The sequence below is a fragment of the Mastigoproctus giganteus genome, chromosome 6 (genome assembly GCF_048544385.1).
Source record: "Mastigoproctus giganteus isolate SK-2022 chromosome 6, ASM4854438v1, whole genome shotgun sequence".
Lineage (NCBI taxonomy): Eukaryota > Metazoa > Arthropoda > Arachnida > Uropygi > Thelyphonidae > Mastigoproctus > Mastigoproctus giganteus.
Genome location: NC_143580.1, coordinates 120,271,748 through 120,296,383, shown reverse-complemented (window position 1 = coordinate 120,296,383; position 24,636 = coordinate 120,271,748). Strand labels below are relative to the sequence as shown.

At 38.0% G+C, this 24,636-nt stretch overlaps 1 protein-coding gene across 3 annotated transcripts in view; it reads left to right on the top strand.

The window, feature by feature from the left end:
• Nucleotides 1-24,419, top strand: part of LOC150084540 (ammonium transporter Rh type B-like) — a 127,293-nt gene extending 102,874 nt beyond the window's left edge. For all 3 annotated transcript variants that reach the window (XM_090375304.1, XM_090375306.1, XM_090375303.1), the window contains exons 7-8: nucleotides 10,552-10,733; nucleotides 24,188-24,419. In XM_090375304.1, coding sequence (XP_090231430.1) covers nucleotides 10,552-10,733; nucleotides 24,188-24,330 — 325 coding nt within the window. In that variant the 3' untranslated portion in view covers nucleotides 24,331-24,419. The remainder of the gene's footprint in view (nucleotides 1-10,551; nucleotides 10,734-24,187) is intronic.
• The last annotated feature ends 217 nt before the right edge of the window (nucleotides 24,420-24,636 follow it).

Sequence of the window (24,636 nt, the reverse complement as noted above, 5' to 3'; positions counted from 1 at the left end):
TCATGTTTAGATCTCATGATCAAGGCTGAATTTGCCATTCGCAATGCTTTCGTTAAACATGAGCATCTGGTAATGGTTTCTATAGATATACAGAAGGCTTTTGACACCACCTGGCGACATGGCATACTTAGTGATCTTTATTCTCTCGGTCTACGGGGCAATCTTCCCATATTTGTTCAGAACTTTTTATACACTAGATCGTTTCAAGTAAAATACCAAAACGACCTCTCTACAACTTTCATTCAGGAAGAAGGTGTTCCTCAGGGATCTGTACTGAGTGCCACTCTCTTTGCTCTTAGAATCGATTCCATCACTAAACAGCTTCCAAACACAGTTGAATCATATCTTTACGCGGATGACCTTTCCATTTCCTGTCATTCCCAAAGCATGAGATCTATTGAAAGGCAGCTTCAGATATCACTGAATAAAATACAACAATGGGCCAGCCTTAACGGCTATCGACTCTCACAACAGAAAACAGTTGCTATCCATTTTTGTCGACAACGCAAACTCCATCTGGATCCTGAACTTCAAATTTCCAATGTTTCCATCCCAGTCACTACTAACATCAGATTTCTAGGATTAATCCTTGACAACAAATTAAATTTCTTAGACCATATAAAAAATGTTCGTACTTCCTGTTTAAAAAAGTTAAATATACTCAGAACTTTATCCGCCCTAACATGGGGTGCAGATCGCACCTCCCTACTTCGGTTATATAGGGCATTAATCCGATCCCGTCTCGATTATGGTGCACCTGTCTATGATTCTGCCAGAGCAAGTGCTTTGCGCTGGCTTGATCCAGTTCAGCACAGCGCCTTGAGGACTGCACTTGGGGCTTTCAGAACATCACCAGCACATAGCCTCTACATCGATGCACATGAGCCCCCTTTAACTCTACGTAGGAAAACATTGCTACTGAAGTTTGCCGTTAAAATACATAGTTGTGCCTCGCATCCAATTCAGTCATACTTATTCAAGCCACCATTAGAAAGCCTCTACAGAATTAAGCCTACCATAGTAAAACCAGCTGGTCTTCGCCTTCTTGAACTAATGCAGGTTTGGAATGTCCCCATTCATTCTGTACAAGAAGTAGTAACATGCGCTCAACCACCATGGACGTGTACTCCCCTACCCACCTGTGACACTTACCTTAGCCAGTGGGGAAAAAATGTTCTTCAAGAATCAAATGTGAAACAACTTCATGCAATTCACACTCACAGATATTTTGACTTTTCTCCAATTTATACAGATGGCTCTAAATCTAACTCAAACGTTGGAGCAGCAGCAGTGTTCCTAAATACCACTATCTCAGCATCCCTTCCACCTGAATTTAGCATCTTCTCAGCAGAATTATATGCAATTAAACTAGCCTTAGAAAATCTCAGTTCTGACTGCTCATTAAAATTTGTTATTTACACTGACTCCCTCAGCTCAATTATGGCATTATCTAACTCCGCAGATAAAGATCACCCTTTTCTAAATGAAATTAGAAGATTATTAATGCAGATTGAAGAGCGCCACCAACTCATCACCTTCTGCTGGATTCCAGCACATTCTGGAATTTCTGGTAATGAACTGGCCGATAAAGCTGCAAAAAATCCATCTACCTTAAATTTAACCAATATACCTGTTCCAGCATCAGACTATCCACAAATCATTCGTGGTGCATGCTTAACAGAATGGACAGCACTCTGGCACTCTCAAACAAATAACAAACTTTTTCAATTTAAACAGGATCCTAGAATTTGGCGTTCCAGTGTCCGTTCATCAAGACGAGAAGAAGTACTTCTTTCAAGATCAAGAATAGGCCATACACATTTGACTCACCTTCATTTACTCACAGGAGATGATCCACCACAGTGTCCACATTGTTCTCTAAATTTGACTGTGAAACACATTCTCATTGAATGCCCACACTATAATCAAGACAGAAATACAACCCTACTATCTTTGGTTAACCTTCGGAAACCAGTAACCCTAGAGAATGTCATTGGTGACAATGCAAATATTCCTGAATTTTTTAATTTTCTGAAGAAAATTGGACTTTTTACTCATTTCTGAATCTCCTTATCTGACGTGACAAGAAATTCTAATAGTTTATTACAATAAAGGAATAGGTGCATTATAGCCAAAGCAGCTTATGCGCCAAAAAACCCCCACAACAACAACAACAACATTGACAAATGTAAAGTGCTACACATGGGAAACAGCAACTCCAGAGCAACGTATCAACTCTGTGGTACTACACTGACAGTGGTAGAGAATGAAAGGGACTTGGGGGTGGTTGTGCAGGCAGATATGAAGTTCTCTGAGCAGTGCAGACGGGCTGCAAGAGTAGCTCATGGAGTATTGTCAATGATATACAGGAATTTTTCCAGCAGGGATAAGGAAGTGATTATTCCCTTGTATAAGGCAATGGTCAGGCCACACCTAGAGTACTGTATACAGGTCTGGAGGCCTCATTTCAAGAAGGATGTAGAGCTGCTGGATCGAGTACAGAGAAGGGCAACAAGATTAGTGAATGGAACAAAGGGGTGCTCTTACGAAGAAAGGCTTAAGTTTTGCAAATTACAGTGTCTGGAGACTAGGCACCAGCGAGGTGATCTGATAGAGGTGTATAAAGCCTTGAATGGTTTGAGCATGCTCAATGCTGATGGGATTCTTCCTCTAGCTCAGAAGAATCACCTGAGAGGGCATAAATTCAAATTGAGGAAAGACAGATGTAGGATAGACGTGCGGAAATTTGCTTTTAGCCAGCGGGTGGTTGGTTGGTGGAACAGACTTCCATCCCTTGTAGTGGAGGTTGATAGCCTAAATAAGTTTAAGGCTCAGCTGGACAGGTATTTTGAACGAACAGAGGGGTGAAGTGGAAGTGGGTTTTTTTTTTTTTTTTTTTTTTTGGCTGATGCTGCATAAGCTTGCTTTCTTGCATCAAATGCCTCTACTAATGCTAATGCTTGCTTGCCCATTCCCTCTGCCTGTAGAAACTCTTTTCATATCTGCACAATCTTTTGGTCTTTAGATTACTCCTACTGTCATTATACCTTTGCTTCCAACTAACTCACACCACACAGATTCCATGGTGGCACATGAAACATCTGTCTCAGCAAAAGCTCTTTTTGTGCTGAGGTTGCTTTTGATAAGCATAATACAATCACCCCCTTCTATCTTTCTTAAATACATTATACATACCATAGTGGAGCTCGTCATCCCCAATTTCCAGGTAGTACCACGTTTCTGTTAGCCCTATTATGTCAGCATTAGTTGTCCTGAACAGGAATTTGAAATAAGCTATTTTGTTGACATCACTCCTAACATTACAGTAGACACAGCTAAGACTAAGTATTCTTCTACAGTTTACTACTCTGACACTCCCCTTTAAGTTATGTAGGCTTGATTCCTTAGTTTTATCATACTGCTCATCTGAAACATTGTTTTATTCCTGCAAAATACAAGGTTTTACATCTTCAATGATACTCGGATTTCTAGACAAACATATATCTTTATTATGGATTACACTGACTTCTAATCTCTCTTAGCTTAAGCACATCACAACTATTACTCCTCTGGATCAAAAAAAAAATTGATTTTTTTTTTTGTTTTGCTCACCTTGTTATTTTGCTTTTAAACTACTCACTTTTCTACAAATCCAAATCCACCCTACCACAAAAACATATTATTTCTATGTCTAGTTCCCCCAAAGCCTCTCTCTCAAGCTTCTTGGCTACTCCAAAAGAGGCAGTCAGATTAATTTATAATCATTCTCTTACAATGTCTCTTTGCTGTCTGTCTCGCAGACATTGGGTTCTGCAGCATGCCTTTCCTGTACTTCCACGAGCACTGTTCTTCTGATTTAGCAACTATAAACTCCCGACTTTCTTCCAAACCAATGTGAACATGTTCTGAAACCAGTCTTTTCCGACTGGTTTCAGAACATGTTTAGCCTTTCAACTCAACTTCTAATTTTTGGGACACATTCCTTCACATGTATTTTGTCAAAATTAGAATATACAGAAATTCAAGTCTAATGTCAACAGGTATGTGTCTTCTCAATTCATTCAAAGCCTTAAACACCTCAGTCAGATAATCTCACAGGTGCTTAGTCTCTAGATGGTGTAGTTTGTAGGACTGAAGCCCTTCTTGCTAAGAACACCCTTTTGTTTCACTCACTAATCTGATGCTCATCTCTGCACCTGTTCCAACAGATACAGATCCTTCCTAAAATGAGGCTTTCCCATATGCAGTACCCAAGATGTGGCCTGACCATTGCCTTATACAATGAGATAGTCATCTCCTTATCCCTGCTGGCAAAATTTCTGTATATCATTGACAAGACCCTATGAATTGTCCTGGTAGCCTGTTTTGCACTGCACAAAGAACTTTGACTCCACAATTATACCCAGATCTTTTTCATTCTCCAGCATCTTGAGTAGGGTACCACAGTTTATATGTTAATTTGGGATTACTGCTACCATATGCAGTAATCCCAAATTAATTGAAGTTTAACATTTGTCAATGTTAAACTTCAATTCCTACTTCTCTGCTGATCTGACTAATTTTTCTAGATCTTGTTGCTGCAGCATACCCTCATTACTGCTATTAATTACTCCACAATTAGACATTGAGCAGGATATGCCGTCATCAATATTTTTGATGAATATGGAAAACAATAATAGGTCCAGCACTGAATCCTGGGAGTCCACTAGTAACATTAGTTCAAGAAATGCAGTGCCTTTTGACCACCACTCTGTCTTCTCCCACTTCAACTATACCTTCATCCATAAGAGTAACTGGCCCTTAATGCCACAGTTTGTACAGCAGTTTTGTACTGCTCAAATTTATAGAGTAGTCTTCTATATGCAACAGTATCAAAACATTTTCTGAAATCAAAGTATATAATGTTAGAACTATATTTTGCCTTTTGTTCCTTCTGACTGCATGATAGGGTCCAATCAAATTAGTCAGGCAAGATTGCCTCTTAAAAAAATTCATGTTGTGATTGCAGTATAACTGATGGTCTTGCATTAATTCTTTAACTAGTGACTCCATTATTTTCTCTGGAACAGAAGTCACATTAACAAAAGTCACCCCTTGAATTCCCCCTTTGTGAATTTGCAGATGCATTTGCTTTGTGAATTTGCAAATGCAGATGCATTTGCATTCGATCCATAAGACCTTCCCTGAATCCAAGGATGCTCTCAAAATCATCTTAAAAGGTTTGCTTACACATTGTACTGCCTTCCTTAATGCAACCGAATAGATCCCATTTAACTCGGGTTCCTGTTTTTTACATTTATCTACTGCCTTCCTTAATGCAACCGAATAGATCCCATTTAACTCGGGTTCCTGTTTTTTACATTTATCATCAACAGTTTCTCTTCCACCTTCTTCCCAGTTATCACAAAATCATTTAGTCTTTAATTTAATACACTTCTGGCATCCCCATCCTTTAAAAATTCCTCCTGTGACTGTAGATGCAAAATGCCTATTCTGTTTATCAGCAACTTGAGCAGAGTCATCAGCAGTTAACTCTTGATATTTAATGGAACAATGTGATACATCCCCTTGCTTTTGGTGTTTACATAAGTAATATTGGTTGTTATTTTTTTTTCATGAGTAAAAAAAATAACAACCAATATCCTTAGCCAGAGACTTCTCATAATCTGCCTTAGCTTGACTCCTTGACTTGATTTTAGACCAGTTAGTCTGTTATAGGCATATGTATTACCTGATAATTTGTATTAGTATTAGTAGTGGCAAATGATCCAAGACAAGTAGTGGCAAATGATCAGCCAAAAAAAAAAAAAAATACTACTCTTCCCATTTAACCTATCCATCCACTCCAACAGTTTATGTAGTTCTTCCTTGAATTTTAAATGGTGCTTGTACCAAGAAAGTCTTCAAATTCTGCAAATTGGTGTCTGGAGACTAGGAACCTGTGAGGCAATCTGGGTGAGGTGTTTAAGGTGTTGAATGATGAGGTGTTTAAGGTGTTGAATGAATTCCTAAAGTAGTGCAGATATTGAGCTTGCTCAATATCTGCACTACTTTAGGAATTCATATCTGACTACACAATTACTCCCAGATCTTTTTCATTTTCCACTTCTGGCACCTGAGTGTAGTACCACACAGTTGGCATGATAATATGTGATTACTGCTTCCCATATGCAGTATTTTGATTTTGTCAATGTTAAACCTCAGTTGCAATTTGTCAGCCCAACTGCTTAACTTTTTCTAGATCTTGTTCCAGTAGCATACTGTCATACAAAGATTGGCTGGGTTGACATCCTAAGTGTCATCTGAAAACTTAGACTTGATATACCATCATCAATATCGCCTGATATACTTTCATCAATATCATTAATAAACACAGGAAACAACAATGGGCACAGCACCAAACCAATAACAACATTAGTCCACAAAGAGTAGTGTCCATTGATATCCACTCTGTCTTCACCCACTCAGTCATCCTTTCACTCATAGCAGTAATTTGTCTTAATGTGCCACACTGCTTAAATTTGTACAGCAGTATTGTATGTGCAACAGTATCAAAAGCTTTCCTGAAATCCAAGTATATGATATCAAAATTATTTTTTGCATCCTGTTTCCTTTGTGACTGCATCATAGTATCCAATCAAATTGGTCAGAAAAGATCTCCCCTTGACAAACCCATGCTGTGACTGAAGTATAACTGCAACCCCTGTATAGATGGCCTGCATTACTTCTTTAACCAGTGGCTTCATTATTTGCTCTGGAACAGAAGTTAAGCTAACAGGTCTGTAATTACTCTACTCGTGTCACTCTTTGATCCCCCTTTGTGAATTGAAGATACATTTGCACATCTCTAGTGCATGGGGACTTCCCCTGAATCCAAAGGTGCTCTCATAATTATGGCTTAGAGTTTGCTTACCTCCTTTGTTGCCTCTCCTAATATGATTGCTTACATCTTATTCATTCCAGGTGCCTTTCTTATGTTTAACTTCAGCAATTTTTCTTCCTCTTGGTTATTACAAAACCATCTAGCTTCCTGATAGAGTTTGATAAACTTCTGGCATCCACTCCCCTAAAGAATTCCTTGTCTGTGAGTGTAGGTGAAAAATGCTTCTTTAGCTTGTCAGCAACCTGAGCAGGATCATCAACAGTTGAATCACTGATATCAAGTGGACCAATGCGATTCATCCCAACTGGGACTTATGGGTTGGTCACTTGCACACTAGCAAAGCTTTTTTGGATTTATTGGATGATTGTTTTCTACAGCAGCATGTTCGAGAGGCAACCAGAGGGAGTAATACTTTTGTTCTGATTATCAGTAGTGATTCTTCATGCATTTAGAATATGCAGATAAAGGAACTACTAGGCGACAGTGATCACAGTGTGCCGATGTGGGATTTACTCAACAATGTAACTACCATTAGGGGTAAAGGGAAGGGTTTTTGCTTTCTTAAAAGTGACTGCAAAGGTCTGAGACAGTTTTTAAAGTCTATACAGTGGGACCAACTGAAGATGTTACCAACAGCAAATTCTAAATGGGAAGCATTCAAGGAAGTAATCTTAGAAGTTACTGGGCTTTTCATACCAACTAAGAGATACTATTCAAGGTTTAGGCCTAAATAGATATCAGATGAAGTAATGAAACTCAAGGCAGAAAAGAAAAATGCAGGCGATGCATATCAGTTATCAGGAGATACAGATGCCTATGGTAGAGTAGGCGCCTCCGTAGCCAGGTGGGAAGGAGCAGCAGTGCATAGCACACACTTCTTGATTAGACCGGGGTTCGAGCCCGTCACCACCAAATACGGAGGATGCGGAAAGGTCAGGGAATGACTACCGCATATCCCGGAGCAATATGGCCTTAGTTGCTAATGCTCCTAAAAAAAAAAAAAAAAAAGCCTATGGTAGATATAAGCAGCTGTGTAATCAAGTCACAAAGAAGGTTAGGCAGGAGAAGGCAGATTACAAGAAATCTTTGACAAAGGATGCAAAGAAACACAGTAAAGAGTGTTTTACTTATATAAACTCTAGAAGGAAGGGGATGAATCAGGTTGGTCCACTGTATATCGATGGTTCATCTGTCGATGATCCTGCTCAGGTGGCTAACAAACTAAATGAGTATTTTGCATCTACATTCACACATGAGGAGTTATTCAGGGAAGGGTATGCCAGAGGTGAATTAAACTCTGGCAGTGAGTTAGATGATTTTGTAATAACTGAGAGCAAAGTGGAGGAGAAATTGTTGAAGTTAAACATAAGAAAGGAACCTGGGGTGGATGTGATCTATCCAGTTATATTAAAGGAGGCAGCAGAAGAAGTAAGCAAACCCTTAGCCATAATTATGAGAGCTTTGTTGTACTCGGGGGAGGTCCCTATGGACTGGAGATCAAATGTGATCCCAATTCACAAAGGGAGATCAAAGGGTGACACAAGTAATTACAAACCAGTTAGTTTAACTTCTATTCTGAGGAATTTAATGGAGGCACTGGTTAAAGAAGCACTATAGGATCATCTAGACAAGACAGCAGTTATAGCTCAGACACATCATGGGTTTGTTAAAAGTAGGTCTTGTCTGACCAATTTGATTGGATACTACAATGAGGTCACAAAGGAACTGGATGAAAAAAATAATTTTGATATCATATACTTGGATTTCAGGTAAGCTTCAAAATATAGTTTTTCTTTTGCAGATCTCTCTGCCCATGATTTTGCCACTCTAATTGAACAGAATTTATTAATAGAAACATCTAGGTCTACAAAAAAGAAGTATCACATGAGCAAGATTATTCCTTGGTAGAATGCCGAACTTGCTGCTGCTCGTCAAACTGTCCACCAAGTTCAACTCAAGAATATCTACATGAATTGGAACAATTAAGTATGTACAAATAAAAACTTGGTAGAAATTCTGTAAGGAGGGAAAACAGAGATCCTTGGGGCATTATTTACCAATGTCCAATATAAACTCCATTCCCAAACCATTTATAACACTGTTATTTCCAATAATGTTGTGTCATTAAATTAGATTGATTTAGTCAATTATATTCTAGATACTTTGTTTTTTCCAGATGATATTTTTACTGATGTCCTCTCTCACCCTCTCACAATTGCTAAGGTGTAAAAATCAAGATTATGTTACAACATCATCTGCTCTCCCTTTTTCCCAAGCTGAAGTCACCTCTGCTATCAACAGAGTATAACCAAATAAGTATCTAGGCTCCAACCTCATTGAGGGGAGTATATTATTAAATTTCACAGTAAATGCTCCAATGTTTTAATAAGAATATTCAATTTGCATAGGGTCAACAACTTTACTTTCATTTTTGGCAAAACTATCTTCTTAAAGATTTTCCACAAGCCTGATAAACCAGCTAATTTGCCTCTTCATAATTGCAATATATTGCCTTATTGGCAAAAGTAGGCAAAGTACTTAAATGTCTTCTGTCTCTTTTGTATTATCAGATTGTTACAAAATAATATGAGTTTGCTTCCAGTAAGTTTGATTTTATTCCAGGTGTTGGAACTGAGGATGCTTTGGCCAAATTTTTTCATGGGATTAAATTGACTGCCTGTAAATACACTTGGCGTTTGTTGACTTCAAGGACATTTTTGATTTGCTTTGGTGGGAGGAAAGTTTATTTCACTATTGTATTTATTACTGTTGCATCTTCTTTTCAGTCTGTTTCTCAACAGGTCTTCCATGGTTGCCCCCAGGGTTTCATATTGAGTCCTCTGTTGTGGAACCTTGTACTTAATCAGTGGCTTATCAAAGAATTGAACAATTATACTTCCTTGTCATATGCAAATGACCTGACATTATTTTTCTATCAAAGTTCAGGATATCAACTGGAAGAAAATGCAAACCAAATCCTTAGTCAATTTTCTGATTGGTCCATTGCAAACAAATTGAAACTTTCCACTTCTAAAACCATCATATTGGTCTTAAAAGGTTTTTTTTTTTTCATCAAAAATACACTTGTTCAAAATTGATGGACAAACCCTTTGTCACTAAATTGCTTGGACTAATGATTGTAGTCAATATTACATTTTGTATGCATTTAATATATATTTCAGGAAAGGTTTGTAAATTCTCTTTAGTGACTCTTTGTATCACTAGGTAAGCACAAGGGTCTTAGAATTGTAGAAGCTGTTGTCATATTGCTGCAACTTATAAGTTGAAAACTGTCACTGTATATGATAAACTGCAATCAGAAATGCATTAAATACATTTCTGATTCAATGGGAAGTATGGAAGTTAAAAGTAAATATTTTTTTTAGAAAAATTATGTGAAACCTTTCAAGTAGTACTAAAAATCTTCATTTGCTTATTTATTTGTCATAGCATTACTTTACAATTTTATAGTTGACAAAATCATTTTGTGATGTCAAAGGTTATCATGTTTTATTCCTGTTTTTATCTTTTATCTTACTTTTATCTTGTTTTATGTGTAAATATACATTATCATTATTGTTTTCTTTTTATTTTTATCTTTATTTTTAATCTCTAGAATCATTAAAGAAGATTTTGATAAAAAAAAATCTGCTGTTTTTACTTTCTAGTTTGTATGAGCTGTTTCCAGCCCGTGCACCAATTATGAACTCTTCTGAATTGTATGATATTGATTCCGATCTTTTCCGAATTAAACCTGGAGTAGGACGCTCAGCATCTTTGCAGGCCTTATTTCAGTTAGCAGCATTATTTGCAACATTTGCTATCTCTGCATCTGGGGGATTACTTACTGGTAAGTTTATTCTGTAGTTGAAAGAACTACAGAATAAATTAGCATATTTATACTATGACTATAAATACAGTAGAGTCCTGATTAACCGAGGTTCCGCATTATCCGAGGTGAATTGTCGAAAATTTGTATATACAGTGGATTCCTGTTATTTGGGCCACCGGTTCATCGGGGCAGCTGTTTATTTGGGATAAATCTTAAAAAAAAACAGAACCCAATCAAGAAAATAGCCAAGGTTTACTTCGCTGAATTGGGACAACATGCTGTTTAATCGGGGCAAGAGACCCCAGCACTGGAGATTACCCTGCGATTGTCTCCGACCGTACCACATGGTTCGGTTGGATTTAGCATTAGCATTAGTAGAGGCATTTGATGCAAGAAAGCAAGCTTATGCAGCATCAGCCAAAAAAAATAAATAATAAATAAATAAATAAAAAATAACCACTTCCACTTCACCCCTCTGTTCGTTCGAAATACCTGTCCAGCTGAGCCTTAAACTTATTTAGGCTATCAACTTCCACGACAAGGGATGGAAGTCTATTCTACAAACCAACCACCCGCTGGCTAAAGGCAAATTTCCTCACGTCTATCCTACATCTGTCTTTTCTCAATTTGAATTTATGCCCGCTCAGGTGATTATTCTGAGCAAGAGGAAGAATCCCATCAGCATTGAGCATGCTCAAACCATTCAAGGCTTTATACACCTCTATCAGATCACCTCACTGGTGCCTAGTCCCAGACACTGTAATTTGCAAAACTTAAGCCTTTCTTCATAAGAGCACCCTTTTGTTCCCTTCACTAATCTTGTTGCCCTTCTCTGTACTCGTTCCAGCATCTCTACATCCTTCTTGAAATGAGGCCTCCAGACTTGTATACAGTACTTTAGGTGTGGCCTGACCATTGCCTTATACAAGGGAATAATCACCTCCTTATCCCTGCTAGAAAAATTCCTATATATCATCGACAATACACCATGAGCTACTCTTGCAGCCCGTCTGCACTGCTCAGAAAACTTCATATCTGCCTGCACAACCACCCCAGGTCCCTTTCATTCTCTACCACTGTCAGTGTAGTACCACAGAGTTGATATGTTGCTCTGGGGGTTGCTGTTTCCCATACGTAGTACTTTACATTTGTCAATGTTAAACTTCATTTGCCTCCTCTCAGCCTATCTGCTCAACCTTTCCAGATCCTGTTGCAGTAGCATGGTGTCAGTAGTCTCCTTGACAACCCTGCCAACCTTCGTATCATCTGCAAACTTGGACATTAAGCATGATATACCATCATCAATATCATTTATAAATACAGAAAACAATAACGGACCCAATACTGAACCCTGAGGGACTCCACTAATAACACTAGTCCACGATGAGCAGTGTCCATTGATTACCACTCTCTGTCTTCTCCCCCTCAACCATCCCTTTATCCATAGCAGCAATTTGCCTCCAATGCCACACTGCTTCAATTTGTGCAGCAGTCTTCCATGTGCAACAGTATCAAAAGCTTTCTAAGATCCAAGTATATAATATCAAAGTTATTCCCTGCATCCAGTTCTTTTGTGACTGCATCATAGTATCCAATCAAATTGGTCAGGCAAGACTTCCCCTTAACAAAACCATGCTGTGTCTGAGCTATAACTGAAGTCTTGTCTAGATGATCCTGCAGTGCTTCTTTAACCAGTGCCTCCATTAATTTTCCAGGAACAGAAGTTAAACTAACAGGTCTATAATTACTTGTGTTGCCCTTTGATCCTCCTTTGTGAATTGGGGTCACATTTGCACATCTCCAGTCCATGGGTACTTCCCTGAGTCCAAGGAAGCTCTCATAATTATGGCTAAGGGTTTGCTTACTTCCTTTGCTGCCTTCTTTAATACAACTGGATAGATCCCATCAAACCCAGGTGCCTTTCTTGTATTTATCTTCAACAATTTCTCCTCCACTTTACTCTCAGTTATTACAAGATTCTCTAGGTTACTTCCAGAGTTGAATACACCTCTGGCATTCCCCTCGCTGAATAACTCCTCATGTGTGAATGTCGATGCAAAATATTCATTCAGTTTGTTAGCTACCTGAGCAGGATCATCAACAGTTGACCCATCGATATCAAGTGGACCAATTTGATTCATCCCCTTCCTTCTAGAGTTTACATAAATAAAGAACTCTTTGCTGTTTTTCTTTGCATCCCTTGCCAAAGATTTCTCGTAATCTGCCTTCGCCTGCCTAACCTCCTTTGTAACTTGGTTGCATATCAACTTGTATCTATCATAGGCTTCTGTGTTACGTGTTAATTTGTATGTATCCCATGCATTTTTCTTCTCTGCCATATGTCTCATTAGTTCATATAACATCCACTTAGGCCTAAACCTTGAACAATATTTCTTAGTTGGTATGTAAAGCCTAGTAGCTTCCAAGATAAGTTCTTTGAATGCTTCCCATTTTGAATTTGCTGTTGGTAACATCATCAGTTGGTCCGTCCCACTGTATAGAATTTAAATACTGTCTCAGTCCATCGTAGTCGCCTTTACGAAAGCAATAACCCTTCCTTTTACCCCTAATGGTAGTTACCTCTTTTAGTAAATCCCACTTCAGCACACTGTGATAACTGCCACCTAGTGGTTCATTTACCTGCAGATTCTTAATGCATGCAGAATCACTACTGATAATCAAATCAAGAGTATTACTCTCTCTAGTTGCCTCCCGAACATGCTGATGTAGAAAACAATCATCCAATAAATCCACAAAAGCCTTGCTAGTATATGAGTGACCAGCCCCCAAATTCCAGTCAATATCTGGGAAATTAAAATCCCCCATTATACGACTCTCTGATTTACTGGCCCACTCTATTTCCCGGTACAGTTTCTTATTATACTCATCAGAGTCATTAGGCCTATAGCACACTCCTACTCTCAATTTTGATCTCCCAATGCTTATGTCACACCAAACTGACTCGACACTGCATGTCCAGCAATGTCGACTGGCTTCACTTCCTTGGATTTTATGTATTTCTTAACTAATAGCATAACCCCTCCTCCCTTCCTATCCTGTCGGTCCTTTCTGTAGACATTGTACTCCCCAAATTCCAGTTCTGCATTCCTTATATCTGTGTGACACCACGTCTCTGAAATCCCCACAATATCTGCCTTTGATGTTTTGAGCAATACCTCAAATTCATCAAATTTATTTACTAAACTCCTAGCATTGGTGTACATGCAAGTATACCTGTTCTTTTTCTTAGCTACCCTAACACAACCTATGTGTTTATTTGTACTCCAATGATTCCCAGCAGTCTCCGAAATATCCTGCATCTTATTTTCCAGGCTGCGGCTCATTCCAATAGAAGCAGTGCAAGAATCACTTTCACCTCTGCCAGTGGCTACTGTTAATCCATTAGTCCTTGTATCTCCCCCCCCAATCTAACAGTTTTCCGACCAACCTAACACTGCCTCGATAGCATCAGCAAACATTCTTGCACCCTTTCTATTTAAGTGTATCCCACCCCTGTAGAAATCTACCAGAAATCTGGAGGTTGTGACCTCCAGATTTCTGGAGGTCACAACCATAAAACAATAAAAACAATTAGCAGTCACCTGTTTATTGTGCTTTTCTGTTAGTGCAATCTATCATAAATGGATAGTAAACATGATTTTATCGAATTTGCAATAATACCGACACAGCTGGAATTATGTGGGTTATTATGATGAAATGTGTTTTCACTTTCATGAAACCTTCAATCGTATAAAAAAATTAATTTTCAGAATCTTCTATTTTTAAAGCTTCGTAACTTGTTATTCCGTTCTCACTTGTGCGTATCGTGTTACTTGCAATTTGTATGTACCGTGTTCTTTGTTATTGATTGCTTATCTTTTTACTGTTTTAAACTTTAACCCTCACACACAAATGTCAGTGAACAGAAATGTCAACTAGTTAGTGTGAATATGTTACAGTATGTATTAATTATTCCGATCTTCACGTATCATTTAATTTTTTAATTGGTAAGGTAATAAAGGATAAATTTGTGCTTAATATATCTTTACTTTTATAGCCTGTGGATAATATTCCTCCTATTTTCGCTAATTAGAATCGCTGTTTAATAGAATTAAAATTCAATTCACAAACATGATCACAATGACCGGCGCTTACTACACATTGTATAGTGAAGGGTACTTTACTATGGTGACTCCATCGTAACGTGATTTGATTTTACAGTGAACCAATTGTAAAGCTGGGATCCATTGTATTTTTAACTTTTTTTACGTGAAACGTCGGATAATTGGGGCAGCTGCTTAATTGGGCCAAAATGCACTAGTCCTGATGTGTTCCAAATAACCAGAATCAACTGTATTTTGTCATCAAAGACAAGAGTATGTAGTTCAGCACAGTATAGGGCAGGAACTCACACCAGTTGACTGTTGAGCCATGCTGATCTTTTATGTTTGTTGATTTTGTGACTTTTTACTCTGCACGCTGAATTCTGATGGGATCCTTCCACTTGTTCGGATTACGAACCTAAGGAGGCATAAATTCAAATTACGAAAGGACAGATGTAGAATAGATGTGCGGAAATTTGCCTTTAGCCAGCGGGTGGTTAATTGCTGGAACAAACTTCCATCTGTCGTTGTGGAAGTTGATAGGTTGAATAAATTTAAGGAGGAACTGGACAGGCATTTGGAGGGAATGGTGTGATTTTTTTTTTTTTTTTTGGCTGATGCTGCATAAGCTCATACATTTGCTTTCTTGCATCACATGCCACTACTACTACTACTACTCTCTAATTTTAAAGATTTAATAAAAAAGAAATAAAAAAATTTCAAAAGTTTACTCTTTAATTTTGTGTATTTTAGTGCAATTGCATCATTTATACACAGCTAATTATAGATTAGCAAATTTGCAATAGCGGCATCATTTAAGTTACATCTCATATTGTGAATACCTTCAGAAGAAGCGCCAAATAGCTCTGAAACGGTGCCGTCTGGGTGGTGGTGGTGGTGGTATCCACTGAGAATAAGTAACAACAGTCTTCTCCTTCGGGTGAAGTGTTACTTATTCAAAGTAGTGCAATGTCATTGCAACTCGTTGTGAAGGTATTCACAATATGAGATGTAACTTAAACGATGCTGCTATTGCAAATTTGCTAATCTATAATTAGCTGTGTATAAATGATGCAATTGCACTAAAATACACATAGTCTAATCTCCTTCACAGCTTGAGGCTTAAGCCCTTAATGCATTAGAGTCTCTTTAATTTTCTAATTTTTTTTATTTGTCACGTTCCATCTATAAAGTAAAAGTAAAGTGCAGCCATTACCACCCACTGCAGGATGGAAGCCTCCTCAACAATTCATGCTGAGGGAAATGGACCATAATCTGCCACGCGGGTTGGCAGATCGACTGTATTCAGGAGCTTGAACTCCGGTCTACTCAAAGAACGCATGCTACTGCACTCCCGCCCCTGCCCACTCAGCTACGGAGGCCTTGTAAGCACCATGAGTGGAAAACGGAAGCATATTGTTGTGTCTTTAGATATGAAGTTGAATGCAATCAAACACTTGGATCAAGGAGAAACAAATAAAAAAAAAGTGATTAGTGACTTAGGTGTCAAATACATACAGATACAGATGCTCAGATCATATACAGATGCTCTTTGTGGACATAATTTTTCAATTATGTCCACAAAGAGCATCTGTATGTGATAGTGAAAATTTGAATAGAAAAAAAACTGAAGAAAGAAGAATTTGAACAAACTTCAGAAGCTCTGTTTTTTGTGGGTCATACAGATCAGAGGCAAAGGAAACCAGATTTCTGAACCGATTTTACAGGCCTTAGAATTTCATAAGCATTTTAATGAAGGGGAAGAACAATTTACCGCAAGTATTGGTTGTTTGGATTGTTGGAAAAAGAGGTTTGGAGTTAGAAATCTGAAGATCAATGAGGGAAAAATTATCAGCTAGCATGGAATAAATAGCAACATTTACTGCTAAATTAACAAAATTATTCAAGAAGAAAATCTGAATTTGGATCAAATTTACAATTGTGACGAAACGGGCATGAATTATAAAATGCTTCTATCTAAAACACTTGCAGCTAGAAAAGAAAAATAAGCTCCTGGTAATAAACAAAGCAAGGAGTGAATGATGGTACTGGCATGATCAAATTCATTAGGGGCTCATAAGCTTAAACTAACTCTCTTTGGAAAGTCAAAGAACCCTCGAGCTTTAAAAAATGTAAAATGTTTAAAAACTAAGCAAATCAAAAAAATGCATAGATAGATTCAAGTTTGTTTAAAACGTGGTTTCATGAAGAATTTGTTCCTAGCACAAAAAAATATTTGAATGAAAAGAAACATCCCCACAAAGCACTTTTAATTTTAAATAGTTCTCCATCTTAATGATATTAAGAGTAGGAGACCGGCAGAATAACTTAACAAGTACAGGTCAATGTTGAAAAAAAGCCATCAGTTAGGGTTGAATTTGAAAGTGTCGGCAATTCTGCCCAGACACAATAGGAGGGACTATGTGATGAGAGCCTTGTCGATCAATCCCTTGAGCCTTAGTCACCAAAGGTGACTAAGGCTCAAGGGGGTAGAATTGTTCTCAGACTGGTCTGTGCTTGTTAACAGGAGAGACTGCTTCTAGAGGGATGGGATACACTTAAATAGAAAGGGTGCAAGAATATTTGCTGATGCTATCGAAGCAGAGTTAGGTGGGGCAGAAAACTGCTAGCTTGGGGGGGGACACATGGACTAATAGATTAACAGTAGCCGCTGGCGGAGGCAAAAGTGATTCTTGCACTGCTTCTATTGAAATGCAATTGAGCAGCAGCCTGGAAAGCAAGGCAATGTGGATTTCCAGAACTGTTGGGAATCATAGTGGAACAAGTAAATACATAGGCTGTGTTAGGGTAAGAGTAGAAACAGGTGTATGTATACTTGTGTATACACCAATGCTAGGAGTATAGTTAATAAATTTGATGAGCTTGAAGTGCTAGTCAAGACATCAAAGGCAGATATTGTAGGGATACCAGAGACATGGTGTCACACAGACATAAGCAGTGCAGAACTGGAATTTCTGGAGTGCAATGTGTACAGAAAGGATAGACAGGACAGGAAGGGAGAAGGGGGTATGCAGTTAGTTAGTTAAGAAACATAAAATCTAAGGAAGTGCATCCAATTTATGTTGGTGGACAATGCAATGTTGAGTCTGTTTGTGAAAGGGAAAATAAGCACTGGGAAAGGGAAAATGAGGATAGGGTGTGTGCTATAGGCCTAATGAATCTGATGAGTATAATGAGCAATTGTGCAGAGAAATAGAGTGGGCCAGTAAATCAGAGTGTCTTATATTGGGGGATTTTAATTTTCCAGAGATTGACTGGAATTTGTGGGTTGGTCACCCACAAACTAGAAAGGCATTTGTGGATTTATTGGATGATTGTTTTCTACAGCAACATGTTCTGGAGGCAACTAGAGGGAGTAATACTCTTGATCTGATTATCAGTAGTGATTCTTCATGCATTAAGAATCTGCAGATAAAGGAACCACTAGGTTGTAGTGATCACAGTGTGCTGAAGTGGGATTTAGTCAAAGAGGTAACTACCATCAGGGGTAAAGGGAAGGGTTTTTGCTTTTGTAAAGGTGACTATGGTGGTCTGAGACAGTATTTAAATTCTATATGGTGGGACCAACTAATGATGTTGCCAACAGCAAATTCAAAATGGGAAGCATTCAAAGAATTAATCATGGAAGCTACTAGGCTTTTCTTACCAACTAAGAAATATTGTTCAAGGTTTAGGCCTAAATGGATGTCAGATGAATTAATGAGACTTGTGGCAGAGAAGAAAAATGCATGGGATACATATAAATTAATGGGTGACACAGAAGCCTATGATAGATATAAGCTAGTCTGTAACCAAGTCACAAAGGAGGTTAGGCAGGCAAAAGCAGATTACGAGAAATCTTTGGCAAAGGATGCAAAGAAAAACAGCAGAGTTCTTTACTTATGTAAACTCTAGAAGGAAGGGAATGAATCAGATTGGTCCATTAGATATTGATGGTTCAACTGTTGATGATCCTGCTCAGGTAGCTAACAAACTAAATGAGTATTCTGCATCTACATTCACATGAGGAGTTATTCAGGAAGGGAAATGCCAGAGGTGGATTAAACTCTGACAGTGAGCTAGATGATTTTGTAATAACTGAGAGTAAAGTGGAGGAGAAATTGTTGAAGATAAACATAAGAAAGGCACCAGATGTGGATGGAATCTATCCAGTTATATTAAAGGAGGCAGCAAAGGAAATAAGCAAACCCTTAGCCATAATTTTGACAGCTTCCTTGGAAGGTGAGGTACCCATGGATTGGAAATGTGCAAATGAAACCCAAATCCACAAAGGAGGATCAAAGGGAGACACAGGTAATTACAGACTTGCTAGTTTAACTTCTGTTCCAGGGAAATTAATGGAAGAGCTGGCTAAAGAAGCACTGCAGGATCATCTAGACAAGACTTCAGTTATAGCTTGGACACAGCATGGGTTTGTTAAGGGAAAGTCTTGTCTGACCAATTTGATTGGATACTATGATGTAGCCACAAAGGAACTGGATGCAAAGAATAATTTTGATATCATATATTTGGATCTTAGAAAGGGTTTTGATACTGTGGCACATGGAAGACTGCTGCACAAGTTGGAGCAGTGTGGCATTGGAGGGAAATTGCTGCTATGGATAAAGGAATGGTTGAGTGGGAGAAGACAGAGAGTTGTAATCAATAGACACTGCACTTTGTGGAGTCCCCCAGGGTTCAGTGTTGGGTCCATTGTTGTTTTCTGTATTCATTAATGATATTGATGATGGTATATCAGGCTTAATGTCCACATTTGCAGACGATACGAAGGTCGGCAGGATTGTTAATGACAGTACGCTGCTGCAACAGGATCTATAAAAGTTGAGTAGATGGGCTGAGAGGTGGCAACTGAGGTTTAACATTGACAAATGTAAAATACTGCATATGAGAAGCAGTAACCCCAGAGTAATGTATCAACTCTGTGGTACCACACTGACAGTGGTAGTGAACGAAAAGGACCTGGGGGTAATTTTGTAGGCAGATATGAATTTTTCTGAGCAGTGCAGACCCTGGTCTGCAAGAGTAGCTCATGGTGCCTTGTCAATGATATACAGGAATTTTTCTAGCAGGGATAAGGAGGTGATGATCCGCTTGTATAAGGCAATGGTCAACTTGAGTACTGCATACAGGTCTGGAGGCCTCATTTTAAGAAGGATGTACAGCTGTTGGAACGAGTATAGAGAAGGACAACAAGATTAGTGAATGGAACAAAGGGTTGCTCTTATGAAGAAAGGCTTTAGTTTTGCAAATTACAGTGTCTGGAGACTAGGCACCTGTGAGGTGATCTGATTGAGGTGTATAAAGCCTTGAATGGTTTGAGTATGCTCAATGCTGATGGGATTCTTCCTATTGCTCAGAATAATCGCCTGAGAGGGCATTAATTCAAATTGAGGAAAGACATTTGTAGGATAGATGTGTGGAAGTTGCCTTAGCCAGCGGGTGGTTGATTGCTGGAACAAGCTTACATCTGTCGTTGTAGAAGTTGATAACTTAAACAGATTTAAGGCAGAACTAGACTAACATTTGGAGCAGGTGGATGAGTGAAATGAGAAGGGGGCGTTTTTTTTTTTTTTTTTTTTTGGCCGATGCTATATAAGCTTGCTCTCTTGCATCATGTGCCCTTGCTAATACTAATCCCATCCAGATGAAAATGAACTACTTTTTGGTGACATCATTGATTTGCTACCTAATGTGACATCTTTTTCAATCTATAGATCAAGGTGTTTTGGAGACTTTGAAACACAACTATAGGCAATGTCTCTTAAAACATCTGGTTCAAAATCTTAAAACAGAAATCAGTGTTGTTAAGAATCTTAAAAAAATAAACATTGAGGACATTATTTACTGGTTAGCAGAAGCATGGAAGAATGTTAAAACGTCTACTCTTATTAAATCCTATAAAAATATTTTATGTTGCCAAAATGAAGCCAGAGAAAACAAGATGGCAAATGAAGATGAAAGAGGTGAGGAATCCCTTTTAAAACTAGCCAGTAACTTTCGTGCTTCAGATACTCTTACTACAGAGGATATTAAAGAGTGGATGGATTTTGATGAACAGCTGGAAATCGCTGATGACATGATCGTAAAGCTTGTTGACAAAATAAAAAGATGAAAGTGAAGATGACAATGATGACTGCACAGAAACTACAAAAAAAATGACACATGGAAGGTCTAAATGCTATTGAGTTAACTTTACATTATATTGATATTTTGATGTTTTGTTACTTAGGCACCTACAAAATATAGTAGCTAAAAAGCGGGGAGCTTCTATGAAACAGAAACCCTTTAAGGAATTTTTTATATGATATTAAGGTGTAGTGCTAATGACGTAAGTGTACATTTTTCTTGTCTATGACTTGTAATTTTTATACATATACTATTTTTTTTTTAAATTTTTATACTAAAATAGTTGTAAATAAAATTAAAAGTGTTTCATTATGTAATTTAAAAATCATTATGTTCAGTAAATAGGTCTAGCCTTAAAATAGAGTGTACATTATCACGTTAATGTATTCAAATCCAGTTTATTTAATAATAATTTACCAAATCTTCCATATTATCCAAGGTTTTGATTATTCGAGGTTCCCTCAGTCCACCCTAACTCGGATAATCGGGACTCTACTGTATGTTGAAATAATGATCCACATAGATTTGTGCACAGCACAGCACAGCATAACAAGTTAAAAATTGATGCTAAATTTATGTGTTTTAAGAAGACTATAAAAAAATAGCGCTTTATTTCATGGAAAAAATAAATTGATTAAACATGGGCTGCAGCACAGGACTGGCTATTTGTTTTAAATGTATTAGTATTGTGTTAGTAGTGGCAAATGATGCAAAGAAGCATGCTTATGCAGCATGAGCTATATAAGCTTGCTTCTTATACAAAAAAAAAAAAAAAAAAGAAAGAAAGAAAAAACACTACCCACCTCATATGTCCATCCATTTCCTCTAATAATTTGCCTAATTCTTCCTAAATTTATTCAAATTACCCACCTTCACAATACCAGATGTAAGTTTGTTTCAAAATCATTCACTTTCCAGCTGAAAACAAATTTTTCACATCTATCCTACAACCATTCTTTTTTCAGTTTAAATTTATATACTCCTATGTGTGTTGGCTAAGCAAGAGTTAAGATGCCATCCGTTTAATTTACTCATTCTGTTTAAGGCCTTAAATACTTCAATGAGGTTGCCTCACAGATTCCGAGTTTCCAGACAACAATTTGCAGAACTGAAGTTTTTCTTGGTAAGGGTATCCTTTTGTGTTGCTGTTCTTTGCATTTGTTCCAACAGATCCACATCCTTCCTAAAATAAGGCTACCTGGCCTGTATGCAGTACTCAAGATATGGCCTGATCATTGCCTTATTCAACTGCTGGCAAAATTATTGTATATCATCGACAGAACCTTATCAGCTTGCCTACACTGCTCAGACAACTTCATGCGGTTTGTACAAATACCCCAAATCTCTTTCTTTCTCTATTACCTTGAGTGCAATATGCAATATACCCAATTGGTATGTTATTCTGAGATTACTGCTTTCCACATGCAGTATCTTGCACTTTTCAGTGTAAAAAGCTCAATTGCCATTCTTACTTCATCAAGCTAATTTTTCTGTCTTGTTGCAGCATCATACCCTGATTTTTGTCAATTGCCAGCAGGGGCGTATATTCAAGGTGTGCAGTGCACACCCACAGAATTGCAATGTTACCGATATTATATTTTTGCATTTGTTTCTGTTAAAGACTTCCCTAATTCTGGCTTCATGTGGTTCCTAAAATTAAATCCAATATACAATGTTTCATGAAGAGAAGTTTCGGCATGTAAACATTGTATCACATTCATGTTAATAGCCTGGGTGTGTGGTCACAAATACAGACACCTTTAAACCCTTTAAACAGACATACAGATGGTGCAGCGAGTTAAATTTTTAGCCTTCCAGTAGTTGGCTAAAAATCCATCCAGAAGGGTGTGCCTCACCTTCTGGATGGTGAGGCACACCCCTCACCATCCAGAAGGTGAGGCAGGGTGTGCACTGAGACAAAAGCACCCTGAAGTAGTTAGTGGTTGTGATTGGCTATTGTGTGAAGCAATCCAATTCAACATTGTCACTTGTCATGAGTTGCTGTTTTTGTTTTCTGAGTTTCATCTGTTTTGCATGCATAGAGTGTGAACCGATGTGTTTATGACACTGATTTAGACAAGTTTTTAATATATATTTATAATTTTTTTAGATATAATTTATAACTTTTTTGCCCGTATTTACAATGGGAAACAGTGTTGACGATGTACTGAATGTCCTGTTTCCTGCCAGAGCGTTTGGGGATTGTATGAACATAGTTGAAGAAGGTAAGCCTCATCCTCCTCTTCCAAATTTACTGTGCAAGCAGAAAGATGAGTACATGAGACATTTCTCTCTTTCACAATACTATACAATAGAATGGCCTTCTATTCTGGATATTGTGACTTGGTCTGTTTTCACTTCAGCTCCTCCAGGTTACAGTTCTTATACTTGGTGTTCCTCCTCCAGTTCTGATTCGGTTGTGCTTGTATTCTTTGTAGTTGGTCACTCACGTCCTGCCTGATTTTTTCCCAAGATTGCAGGAACTATCAGGTTTTTTGTGACAATGGTCCATTTCTAGTCTGTTGTTCACTGTTCAGTAACCTGAACAGTCAGAAACCATTCCAACCACTTGGTGTGTAGTCACCTTCTGTTCATTGCCATGTCAGTCTCTAGCTTTGTTATGCCATAATATGCCCAGATAATGAACATATTAATTTCGATGCTCCACTTTGTGGGTTGGCTTTCCTTCTTTCCCAGGTGGTCACTAGTACAGTTGCACAGGAAGCATTTCCTGTTGGTTGGGCTGGTCCTTCCTTTGTGGTAGCTGTATGGATGACAGCACTGCTTGCTCCACTGTTTTCCTCAAGAGACTGTTTCCAATTTTTTGAACCAACCCCTATGCCTGAGGCCTGAATTTGTTTTACTTTATCCTATGCCACACTCAACGCAGTATGTTCAATATTTCTACTTCTCATCTTCACCCGGCAATTGAGGTTGGACCTGTTTAGCTTTGGCTTTTGCATCCAGTGGTGGATGGTAGTTATTTGGAGCGATGCCAGATGGCACCACTCTCCACTTTGTTCGTCAATCTTCGAGCGGTTGGTCCAACAAAGCGACTTTCGTTATCCCCCTCCCACATCAGGATTCAAACTCCAGTCCATGATATTACTAGCCCAGCATCAATCATCACTTATTTTTCATAGTGTAAATAGTCCAAACTGTAACTTTTGTTATAATTTTTTGCCTTTGTGATATCTACCATGAATAGCCTTTCTTTTGCAGGGCTATTGTTGCGTATACCATATTTTCAGAAACCAACAGTAGAACATTTATTTGGAGATAATTATCCCTATGAAAATTCTACAGATGTGTGGGAGAAAAAGGTGAATATATGCGCCAACTGCCAGACAGAAGATACAGTATAAAGATATTCATAAAAAATGCCACTGAAGATAATATCAGTTTGATTGTACCATACTGTCTGCTTCTCTAAGCTTTTTTTTTTATTATTAATAATTCAGCAGTAGTATTTCAAAATTGCAGTAGCTCATGATACTATATATATATATTGATTTCTGAATGCAAAAATGCTTTTTTTGCATTCAGAAATCAATCCAAAAATCACCAAAGCACCATAAATTTAAAAATTAAAATTATAGTGACCTTGATGTCAGTTTTAGTTATACTTGAAGTATTATTTATTTTTATTTTCAATCTGCATTATTGTTTGT